The sequence below is a fragment of the Tauraco erythrolophus genome, chromosome Z (genome assembly GCF_009769465.1).
Source record: "Tauraco erythrolophus isolate bTauEry1 chromosome Z, bTauEry1.pri, whole genome shotgun sequence".
NCBI lineage: Eukaryota > Metazoa > Chordata > Aves > Musophagiformes > Musophagidae > Tauraco > Tauraco erythrolophus.
The window spans coordinates 69,589,132-69,601,712 of NC_141496.1; the positions used below are offsets into that span (position 1 = coordinate 69,589,132).

The 12,581-nt window shown below is 42.5% G+C and overlaps 1 protein-coding gene across 10 annotated transcripts in view; it reads right to left on the reverse strand.

Annotated features, from left to right (window-relative positions):
- PAM (peptidylglycine alpha-amidating monooxygenase) overlaps window positions 1-12,581 on the reverse strand; it is an 86,444-nt gene that overhangs the window by 61,904 nt on the left and 11,959 nt on the right. For all 10 annotated transcript variants that reach the window (XM_086629832.1, XM_086629829.1, XM_086629828.1 and 7 more), the window contains exon 4: window positions 5,003-5,090. In XM_086629832.1, coding sequence (XP_086485958.1) covers window positions 5,003-5,090 — 88 coding nt within the window. The remainder of the gene's footprint in view (window positions 1-5,002; window positions 5,091-12,581) is intronic.

A 12,581-nucleotide genomic window follows, 5' to 3' on the forward strand; every position in this document is an offset into this window, starting at 1 on the left:
CAAATGCATTCTCCTCAATCTTGCATAAGCTAAGTAGCTGGTTTTATTAATGGCACTGGGGTTTTGACAGATTACCTAGACTGAAAGCAAAATATTTCACTATATCAGCAAGACCAGTATTTGGCTATCCTTTTAGGATATTTGCATTGTTTAGGAAAACAAAGTCCTTTTTTTATTTCTTTCTCTATTATACTCTATTTCTTGATTCTAATCAAGAACTGTAAAAAAGACAATTGAGGTGATTGAGTAAGAAAAATTATCATTTTAGTTCTTGAGCTGAATGGCGCAGAACATTCTGGGGCAGTGAAAATGGTAAGAAACTACACTCAGAAATATAAATCTTTTAAATTGATTTAAAAAGTTGTCACCCTTGTTGGTGACAAGGGTCGACCAACGGATATCATCTACCTGGACTTGTGCAAAGCTTTTGACACTGTCCCGCACGACATTCTTCTCTCTAAACTTGAGAGGCATGGGTCTGATGGATGGACCACTCGGTGGATAAGAAGTTGGCTCAATGGCCGCACTCAGAGAGAGTAGTGGTCAACGGCTCAATGTCCAAGTGGAGACCGGTCACGAGTGGCGTCCCTCAGGGGTCCATGTTGGGCCCGGCCCTCTTCAACATCTTTGTCGGTGATGTGGACAGTGGCATGGAGTGCACCCTCAGCAAGTTCGCCGATGACACCAAGCTTGTGGTGCCGTCAACACGCTGGAAGGGAGGGATGCCATCCAGAGGGACCTCGACAGGCTGGAAAGGTGGGCCCGTGTCAACCTCATGAAGTTCAACCAGGCCAAGTGCAAGGTCCTACATCTGGGTCGTGGCAATCCCAGGCACAAATACAGACTGGGCGGAGAATGGATCGAGAGCAGCCCTGAGGAGAAGGACTTGGGAGTACTGGTGGACGAGAAGCTCAATATGAGCTGGCAATGTGCTCTTGCGGCCCAGAAGGCCAACTGCGTCCTGGGCTGCATCAAGAGGAGCGTGGCCAGCAGGTCGAGGGAGGTGATTCTCCCCCTCTACTCTGCCCTTGTGAGACCTCACCTGGAGTATTGTGTCTAGTTCTGGAGCCCTCAACATAAGAAGGACATGGACCAGTTGGAGAGGGTCCAGAGGAGGGCCACGAAGATGATAAGAGGACTAGAGCACCTTTCCTATGAGGACAGGCTGAAAGAGTTGGGGCTGTTCAGCCTGGAGAAGAGGAGGCTCCGGGGTGACCTTATAGCGGTCTTCCAGTACCTCAAGGGGGCCTACAAGAAAGATGGGGAAAGGCTGTTCAGGAGGGCCTGTTGTGATAGGACAAGGGGTAATGGTTTTAAAATAGAGGGAGGTAGACTCAGATTGGATATTAGGAAAAAATTTTTTACCATGAGAGTTGTAGAACACTGGAACAGGTTGCCCAGAGAGGTGGTGGATGCTCCATCCCTGGAGACGTTCAAGGCCAGGTTGGACAAGGCCCTGAGCAACCTGATCTAGTTGGAGATATCCCTGTTCCTTGCAGGGGGGGTGGACTAGATGACCTTTGAAGGTCCCTTCCAGCCCTAACCATTCTATGATTCTATGATTCTATGAAATTGTTCCCACTCTCCTCCAAGCAGTGAAATACAAGTATTTCACTGAACCAGTCCTGACATCTTTTGCAACCTTTACTGAAGTACTGATGTCAAAGGCTTCCAAAACCATGCTCTCCTGCCAACAGAAGCAGCTAGTCTGATGGAGGAATTACTGGGTGGTGATCTACAAGCGGTACTTATACATTTGTTTAGATTAGGTAACTATTTAAAGTTGCCTGTCTGATGTCTAAATAAAGGCTATGTCTAGGAATCATGTCATTCATGGGAGCTCATTTCCGTGTTAGGTTTGATGCAGTGTCAAGACCTGTCTTGCCAGAAGATGCAGAAGTTCTGAATAATTCAATATTTTCTTTTAAATCATTCAGGCGTATATTTGATTACCTATGGAGAATCTGAACTTTTGATGAATCAGCTAAGGCATGCTACTTCAATTTCAGCTCTGTTTATCAGCTCAAGCAAAACTTCTTGTCAGAGTGGCTGAACTGTTTTTAGGGTCAATTATGATCAAGAAACAGAAGCAGCTATGCCTTTTTTTTGCACTGAGCAAAACCTGAGCAAATGAGCCCTGGGAGCCTAATTTATTTCTGTGGAAAGGCCTGGGTATTTCAAAAAGGGAGAAACACCTGTGTGCTCCTTTAGCATTTGTTCAGATAAACATTCTACCATGTTGCAGTGAGCATGTCAGTCCGTGAAGCCAGTGAAGGTTCCACACCATTAAACAGCATTTCAGAAGGCTAGGGCATTTGCATGAACTGCATCAAGTCACCAGAAAAGCCAGCGGGCCAGAGTGGCATCACAGATTTTGGCTCAGTGCTGCTATGGCCACAGAGCAGCTAATCCCAGTAGAGTTATGTGATGCTGTATCTTTCCCTCTCCCATTCCTCCACACCCAAAACTGGCCTTAATAAAATTTCACGCCTCAGGGAAATGAGTTTTGCTCTTGCATTCTGAATGCTCCTAAAGGACTGTTTTTCCATAATACACCTCGTCCACATCATGATGGTATGAAAAACAGCTCTTGACTTGATATGTTTTAATATTCTTAAAACTGCTTACAAACCATCTGACTAATGTTGCCCAGAATTTTGAAGAAGAAACTACAATAAAGCAAAAAATCAACGTGGTATGCCTTTATTGAATAAAAACTGGCTATATAAAAATGTTGACCACGTAAACAGTAAGGGAGGGATCTTTGCTAAATAAGTCTTACAGTGGTGTCTTCAAATGCCAGTTTTCAAACAATCCTCCTTTCCCCTAGTAGATGAAAAAGCAAGCAAAGTCATCACTTACTAGTCTGCAGGTACAAAAAGTATAAGAAATAATAAAACAGAATAAAAAATAAAAAAGACTTTGCATCATTAATACACAGTCATCAGAATTACTTTAACAAAACTGCTTCTAGTGGTTGGAAGCCTCTAGTGAATTCAAACTAGTAGGAAAACATTTGTTTTTAAATTATACATACTCTCTGCAATGACTTACAAAAACATGCAACATTTTCTACATATCTGAACATTTAAATGAACATATACACAACACAGACATTTACAGATATACATATATATGCACACACACACGTGTATGTCTACACACATACATACTACATTAGTTATGCACACATGCGGATACATGACAAACAGGTATTTATAAAAGCTTATGTAAGTGTGTCAAACAAGCATAAACACAGATGCCTAAAGCCTGTTTTATACAGAACGGACATGATTGTCTTTCTAGCCTTGCAGATAGCCATGGGCAGAGCCAGATGAAATGCTGCAAACTGTTGCAACAACAGAGATGTGAAATGATGAGACACTGAGTTTTTATTTTGAGAATGTAAAGCAAATACTACATGTCAGAAACTACACACAAAAAAAGCAAGATTAAATCAAAACCTGCATATGAAAAATTGGAAATACCAGATTTAAATACAACACTAATTATGTATTTCGTCATTTTATAGGTAGTTGTTAAGAACAGCAATCAAGAACAAAAGCAACATGAGTTGACACACTGCACAGACTGCCACTGGTGAGTTTTCTGCTGGGCAATGGTTCTTCTTTGCGAAGAGCGACGATACAGTCAGGGAGCTCAAACTAGCTGAACCCTAGTCTCAAACTGCAGATTTGAGTATGATTCAGCTTTGAAGAACTTCGTGACTTTCTGGCTTTTGATCCATCTCTTCCCATTTGAAAGCTCAGGACTAAACATTTCACCTACATCTTCAGAACATCAGCCAGATGTGACTTAGGCATCATCTTGTGATTTCATCTCAATACAAGCACCTGATCAATCTATAACAATATAATGCTATCATGTGTGTATTATTTCAAGGCGCTAATAAAACTACTTCCAGATGTATGAAAACAAAACAAACTACAAGTACAATCTACTCCAATTTAAATAGGACACTCAAGATGTAATCTGATTTGAAAAGGCCACAAAGGAAACAGTTTTATGCTGGTATACTTTTCACATTAAGCTATTCAAAAAGTATATTCTAATATACAAGACACAACAAAAAGAACAAGGAAAAGCTGTCTGTTGGGAAAAGAAATGAATAGAAAATCTGTGCTTTCATAGTTTTATCTTTGTCTGAACTTTTTAACCATCTGCTTTTCTTGCAAGACAAGATTACAAAATTTTCAGTATTGTAACCGTTGGTTGATAGGCAGAAGGGAGAGAAAACTTTTTATGAAAGTTTGTTGTATGTTTAAAATATTAATTGAATTATCTCCCCAAAACATGAAGAGATTATTTGAAATGCTAAATTAATATTTTGTGTGGTGAATATATTATAGTATACTATTAGCTCTAAACTCCAGCTCTAGTTACCTTTTGGTAAATACTTAAAAGATAAATATCTTATCTGCTTGCTCTTGAAAATCTGGAGAAAACTTCCAAAATTACTGGACAGACCATTGATTTCCACCTACCCTCACATTCTCTTCACTTTGACTCCCACATCTGTTTTAGTGGCACTGAGAGCTTCCCTCTGCCCTAACTGTTTAGGCATTTTGAAGGGCAAGTCAACTATCAAACTACTTGACAGAGATAATCTTCTTCAGTTTAACCTTCAGTTTCCTTCAGGACACCTGATACAATACCTCTTCATACACAGAAAAGGCCAACTATAGAAGCCTAGATTTCTTGGCATCCAATAGCACCCTGCCTACTATAGCTCCTATCTCCCCCTTGGAGACAGTCAATTAGTCATGAAGAATCAGAAAATCAATCTTTTTCTCCACCTCACAGAGGAGATAGTTAAAAAAATATAAACATTTCAAATATGGAAAGACTGGAATGTTATACATCTCTTCTTCCTTCAAAATGTTTCTCATTTTCCAAGAAATTGGAACACGGTAAAAGGTTTATGTGGAACCAATTAACACAGAAAGTTAGGTACAACAACAAAGCAAGTTGCAACTCTTACCAGTAATTTTCAGTGGAAGAGGGTTCATTACATCCAAAGAGTAACATGTGATGGACAGTGTCCATGCTGGCATGAGGCTTAAAGTCAACTGAAAAACAAAACGATAAAACAAATAAGCTATTCTTGCTCTCACTATACGTTACATAAGTAAAAGCATTTTGTGCCATTTTTAATCTGCAATACTAAAACAAAGCATGTATGTATCCACTCATTTATTTACTTTCTGGATTCCCCACACAAGCTTTCCTTAAATTCCCATTCCACAGCCTGTCTCCCAAGCTACAACACTGTACCTCACTTAGTCATTAAGAAACAGAAATTCCAAGTTCCCACTTGTTTTCCCCAAGTTAAATAGGACACTTAGTAAAGTCACCAATGTATTCTAAACTACAAAATCTTACTGTAACCAGTCTAATTTCAATTTAGCTTTGAAATTTACACTTGTGATTTAACACTACTTTTCTGCTTCCTTTGTACTTTTTCATCAAAAATATAAACAGTCAGTTACAGTTAAGAGCAAATAACATCTTATGCATTAGTTCAAGTGATATCTTCTTCCATTATTCCACCTGGTTTACATTTTTGCTGCATCTTTCTTGGGACAACAGTTTCACAAGAAGGGAATATGATTTATTCTCCACTCCAAACCCTTTGGAGAGGAAAACAAGATTTGTTTAAAGTCAACACAATCTCATTGCCCAAATATTTCTGATTATTAGAAACTCAAGGTGAATGTTCAGCACTCAAATGTCTGTTCTTTATCCCATGCCACAAACAAAATGCTGGTTTTGATTCTCAAATGTTCATGATCCTGTTTAGTACGGGAAAAAGGTTACTAACATCACACTGCAGATCATGAATGTACAATGATGGCATTTCTGGAAATAAAGCAAGCCATATTGCTAAACTACCTTTGTTACTACTGAACTAATGTCTCAGATGCAGGGAATGCAATGGAGTTTTTCTTCACGTAAGTCAGAGAAGGACTTTGGAGGGTTTTTAACCTTACTCTATGGCAGAAATTCCAAAACTGAGTCACTCCTGCCCTTACATGTACATAGACGCTGAAGAGCCTTCAATCAAGTGTCTTCTAGCTCTTGCAAGAGTCTTAACATGGGCAGATGGTAAAGCTGCAAACCACTGAAAACACTATTCCACTCTCAAAGTTTGCGGATTTACCTACACTCTGAACTCAGTATTTTCACATGAAGCTGAAGCAGGGCTCCTGATGTGAATCATGATGTGGATTATTGTCCCAGTTTCATGAGGGGAAAAAAAAAATTAATCAAATAGCTTCTAACATTTTTGGAGCTGAGGTCTGTTGTGAAAAGTGAGGGAAAGCAGATAAAAGTTAAGTCTTGTAAGTCAAATTCTAGCTTGAATACATAAGGCATGGAGTCAAATCGTAATGAAATGAGCACGCCAGAGCTGGGGGCTTGGTTTGGGAAGTGAGAGATGCACCCACATGCCCTAGGAAGGTACTCTGAATACCACACGTGAATTCAGAAGTGCTCAATTTGCCAGCATGATTAAAGTTCACAGGCTACATAATGTCTTTTGTTTCCTACAAGCAAAGTCTACTCATTTCATAGCTAAAAAACTAATCTGCATTTCAAAAAGACCTTTTGTTTCAATGTTTTTATCTGTAACAATTAGTAGTGAAATGATGGTTAACTCTTGCATTGGACAGACAATGTGTCATTTTACGTAGACTTCCTACTTTAGTTTTCAGGTGCTTCAGGCGTTTTAAGATGTTGTTACCAATTTGAGTGAGAGACTAAATTTCTGAAGGAGTATATTAGCAGTTCACAGGCATGAAATTTAATGAACTTTATTGCCGAACTTGATACCTGTACAAACTAGAAGGACAGCCTTCAATAAAGGTAAAATTAAAGCTTAGGTCTGTTGTCTGCTAAAGCCACCACCTGTCCTCCTGGTTAATGCTATCTCACTGTTTGTTTTTACTCCTCTACCCTCTTACATCTTCTGTATTTACTCTAATGAGTGCGTCAGGAAGTGTTTTATTCCCTTTGGATAGTGCCCACTATAATGACATTCTAGTGCACAGACACACATCCTTTTAGCACTATAATAAAACTTAACTACAGCTTACTAAATACTACTCTTACTAATAGAAAATATCACACCACAGTTAACAAAGCAAAATCAGATTTCTGTGTAAGCCACTTGCATATACTATTTTAGCTCACATATCATTACTTCTGAAGGAAGAGTTAAAAGCCTCAGTCTGCCTGTGATCTTAAGAGACCTTTGTACAGTCAGTTACTCTGTTCCTGTATAGTTATTTTCTTAGCAGCACATCCAGGCTTATACCAGTCTTCCAAACACAGAGTCAAAAAAAAGCCATTAAAAAAATCCTATATTGCAAAAGCCGTACAAATTAGCACAAGATTTAAGTCAAATGCAGTGCCTGTCACTACCAAAGGCTTAAGAAATATCAAGCAAAAGCCATATATTCCTAGTTGACATCCTTCACATTTTACAATAATGAACACATTAGTCAACATTTAAATTATACATGGAGAAGTGCTACAAAACGATTACTAAAATAACAGTAACAGTTTTGGTATATACACTAAATTTGAATAAAGTCTAACTTACTTTCCTGACCAAGTCCTACTTTGAGTTACGAACTCCAGGAGAAAGAAGAATGAAGAGAACATTAAGTTTAATCTTAACAGTGTCTAGTTAAGCTATGTATTTAAAAAATTAATTTCTAAGAATTCATCTTTACAAATAACAATTCAATGATATAAAGTCAATATCTTTAAAAAAAAAAAAAAATTGCTGTCTTCTCTATAATGGAATCAACTTTAAAGAAGTTTTTCAACATATCAGTGTCCAGAGTTTGGCAGATTAGGGAGGCATTAGAGGCCTTCAATACAATCAAGTCATCATTACTTGGCAATAGGGAGGTTTACATATGCCATACCAGAATAATAAACCCACAGCATCTCAGAGCCATGTATGGATGAAAAGTAATATATCATCTAATTATTTCAGTTTGTGTTGCTGAAATTAATAGGCTCCATCAATTTCTACAGTACAATAGACAGATAGGGACTTGCCATAATTCAGTAAGAAAAAGACACATTTATCTACTGGTCACCCATGTGAATGAATGTAAGGAGGTGAAGATGACGGCCAGATTTCTTGGCTCAGTGGCTTGCTGTCAGACTCAATTCTTACGAGCGTCTGTAGAGCACGCTTTAGCTATTATTACACCTCACAAGTCAAAAACTGATTTTTATCAATGCCTGCACCATTAAAGACTCAATCTTGTTTCTGGTTTGGCTACTTATTCATAAACATTAATCAAACATGAGGCGGAAAAAGAAAACCGCAATAAGTTTTTAAAAGGTAACTAGAATGATTCTTCCTTGAAAAGTTACATAATAATTTCACTCATTATCATAGATACATAGAATGGTTAGGGTTGGAAAGGACCTCAAAGATCATCTAGTTCCAACACCCCTGCCATAGGCAGGGAAACCCTCCACTACACCAGGTTGCTCAAAGCCTCATCCAACCTGGCCTTCAACACTTTCAGGGATGGGGCATCTACAACTTCTCTGGGCAACCTGTTTCACTGCCTCACCACCCTCTGAGTGAAAAATTTCTTCTTTATATTTAATCTAAATCTACCTTCTTTCAGTTTAAAGCCATTGCCCCTTGTTTTATCACCATATACCCTTGTAAAATGTCCCTCTCCAGCTTTCCTGTAGGCCACCTTTAGGAACTGGAAAGCTGCTAGAAGATCACCCTGGAGCCTTCTCCAGTCTGAACAGCCTCATCTCTCAGCCTGTATTCATAGGAGAGGTGCTCCAGCCCTCAGATCATCTTCGTGGCCCTCCTCTGGACTCGCTCCAGCACCTCCATGTCCTTGTGTTGGGGACTCCAGAGCTGAATGCAGTATTCCAGGTGGGGTCTCAAAACAGCAGAGTAGAGGGCCAGAATCACCTCCCTCCACCTGCTGGCCACGCTTCTTTTGATGCAGCCCAGGATATGGTTGGCTTTCTGGGCTGCCAGTGCACATTGCCAGCTCATGTTGAGCTTCTCATCCACCAGCACTCTCAAGTCCTTTTCGTCATGGCTGCTCTCAATCCATTCTCCGCCCAGCCTATACTTGTGCATGGGTTTGCCCCGACCCACGTGCAGGACCTTGCACTTGGCCTTGTTGAACTTCATGAGGTTCTCACAGGCCCACCTCTCCAGCCTCTCAAGGTCCCTCTGGATGGCATCCCTTCCCTCCAGCGTGTCCACAACACCACACAACTTGGTGTCATCTGCAAACTTGCTGAGGGTGCATTCGACCCCACTGTCCATGTGACCAACAAAGATGTTAAACAGCACCAGCCCCAGTAGTGACCCCTGAGGAACATCACTTCTCACTGGCCTCCACTTGGACATCGAGCCATTGACCGCAACTCTCTTGAGTGCGACCATCCAGCCAATTCCTTATCCAATGAGTGGTCCATCCGTCAAATCTGTGTCTCTTCAGTTTAGAGACAAGGATGTTGTGCAGGACAGTGTCAAATGCTTTGCACAAGTCCAGGCAGATGATGTCATTTGCCCATCCCTTATCCACCAATACTGTAACCTCATCATTGGGCCACCAAATTGGTCAGGCACAACTTGCCCTTAGTGAAACCATGTTGGCTGTCACCAATCACTCCCTTATTTCCCATGTGCCTCAGCATACTCACCAGGAGGATCTCCTCCATGATCTTGCCAGGCACAGAAGTGAAACTGACTGGCCTGTAGTTCCTGGGTCTTCTTTTTTTCCCCTTTTTAAAGATGGGGGCTATATTTTCCCTTTTCCAGTCAGTGGGAACTTCATCAGACTGACACAACTTCTCAAATATGATGGATAGTGGTTTAGCAACTTCATCTGCCAATTCTCTCAGAACTCGCAGATGCATCCCCTCAGGTCCCATGGTCTTATGCACCTTCAGGTTCCTTAGATGGTCTTGAACGTCTTCTCCTACAATGGGTGGTTCTTCATTCTTGCAGTCCCTGCCCCTGCCCTCAGTGACTTAGGCTGTGTGGCTGGAGTCCACACCAGTGAAGACTAAGCCAAAAAAGTCATTGATTACCTGAGCCTTCTCCAAATCCTGGGTAGTCATGTCTCCCACTTCCTTCCGGAGCAGGGCCTTGTTTTCCCTAGATCTCTCTTTATCACTGACATATCTATAGAAGCCTTTCTTGTTACCCTTGATGTCCCTGGCCAGATTTAACTCTATCAGGGCTTTATCTTTCCTAATCTGATCTCTGGTTGCTCGGACAATTTCTCTGTATTCTTCCCAGGCTACCTGTCCTTGCTTCCACCCTCTGTAGACTACTCTTTTGTGTTTGAGTTGGTCCAGGAGCGACTTGTTCATCCAGGCAGGCCCTCTGGTGTTTTTTCTTGACTTCCTCTTTGTTGAGATGCACTGCTCCTGAGCTTGGAGGAGGTGATCTTTGAATATTGGCCAGCTTTCTTGGGCCCCTCTTCCCTCCACGGCTTCATCCCATTGTACTTTACCAAGGAGATCCCTGAAGAGGCTGAAGTCTGCTCTCCTGAAATCCACACTAGCGAGCCTGCTAAGTGCCCTCCTTGCTTTCCTAAGAATCTTGAACTCCAGCATTTCATGATCACTGTAGCCAAGGCTACCTTTGAGCATCACGTTCCCCACCAGCCCCTCCTTGTTGTTGAGAACAAGGTCCAGCAAAGCACCCCTCCTCGTTGATTCTTCTGTCACTTGGAGAAGGAAGTTATCATCCATGCACTCCAGGAACCTCCTGGATTGCCTATGCCCTGCTGTGTTGTCCCTCCAACAGATATCGGGGTGGTTGAGGTCCCTCATAAGGATGAGGGCTCAAGAACGTGAGGCTGCTCCTGTCTGTCTGTAGAGAGCCTCATCCACTCAGTCTTCCTGATCAGGTGGCCTGTAGCAGACCCCCACTTCTATGTCCCCTGTCCCTGCCCTCCCTTTAACCCTGACCCATATGGTCTCAGCTGGCTCCTCATCTGTCCCAGGTGCAGCTCCATGCACTCCAGCTGGTCTTTGACATAGAGGGCAACCCCTCCTCCTCTTCTTCCCTGCCTATCCTTCCTAAAGAGCCTGTATCCTTCTATTCTGACACTCCAGTCATAGGATTCATCCCACCACATCTCTGTGATGCCAATAGGATTATATCACAGGCACGCACACACTTCTAACTCCTCTTGCTTATTCCCCATGCTGTGTGCATTGGCATAGAGGCATTTAAGTTGGAGTCCAGACGAATCTTACTTCCTGGCTGGAGTGGCTGGAATTCCTTTCTGATGCTCTTCAGGTGCTTCCAGCATATCTTGATCAAGCTTGATATTATCCCCCTCCCCTTTCAAATGTAGTGTAAAGCCCTGTCAATGAGCCCCGCTAGCTGTTGTGCAAAGACCCTTGTTCCCCTTTGGGAAAGGCAAGTCCCATCTGGTGCCAGTAAGCCTGGTGCCATGTGGCCCATCCCACTGTCAAAAAAGCCGAAACTGTGGCGATGACACCAGCCACAGAGCCACGTATTAATGGACTGGACACATCTGCTTCTTCCCGTGTCACTGCTCGCAACTGGAAGGATAGAAGAAAAGATAACCTGTGCCCCAGATCCTCTTACCAGCTCTCCCAGGGCCCTGAAGTGTCTCTTGATTGCCCTTGGACTTCGTGTTGCAGCTTCATTACCAACCACATGGAAGAGCAATAAAGGATAGCAGTCTGTGGGCCATACCAAGCTAGAAAGTTTCCTAGCGATGTCTTTAACCCGGGCTCCAGGGAGGTCGCAGATTTGCCTCAGAGGAGGAACTGCCTGGCAGATAGGTCCTTCTGTTCCCCTCAGATGGGAGTCGCCTATAATTATTATCCGTTTTTTCTTCCCTGTGGAGGCGGTCTTGATACAGGGGATTGTCCTTTCTGACCCTGGTGACACCTCCAGTGCAGATGGACCCTCAGCCACATCATCTGTTGATGGGCCTTTCACCTCCAGAGTCTCATACCTGTTGTGCAGGGGCACCTGGGGAGGTGAGGTGGGCAAGGAGAGGGTTTGTCTGTTGCCCCAAGCATGGACTTCCTTCCATTCATTGCTTTTCTTTAAGCTACTGCCTTCTGCCTGATAGGATGAGGATACAGAATTCCCTTTGACTTGGGTTCTTTTTGTGGCTCTTCCTGTTGCTGCTTCAGGTCAGACAGAGCCTGACACCGCCAGTCTCTCTCCTTCTCGGGCTCCCTGATGCTCCTCAACCTTTCTACTTCCTCTCCAATCTCTGTGACCATGATGAGCAGATCATCCACCTGGTTGCACCTCACACAGATTTTTTTCACCACTGCCATCCCTTACCATGGAAAGACTCAGGCATTCCCTACAGCCTGAGACCTGGACAGTGGCGTCTTTCTGTGGGAGCTCTGTCTGCACTCCCACATCCCTCCTGCTGGATGCAGAGGACTTTGCCCTCCTGCCGGGTGGTCACCATAGCTGGGCACCTTCTGAGAGGGTGACAGCCAGCAACTAAACTCCCCTCTTGAGCAGGCAGCCTGACTGCGCCTTC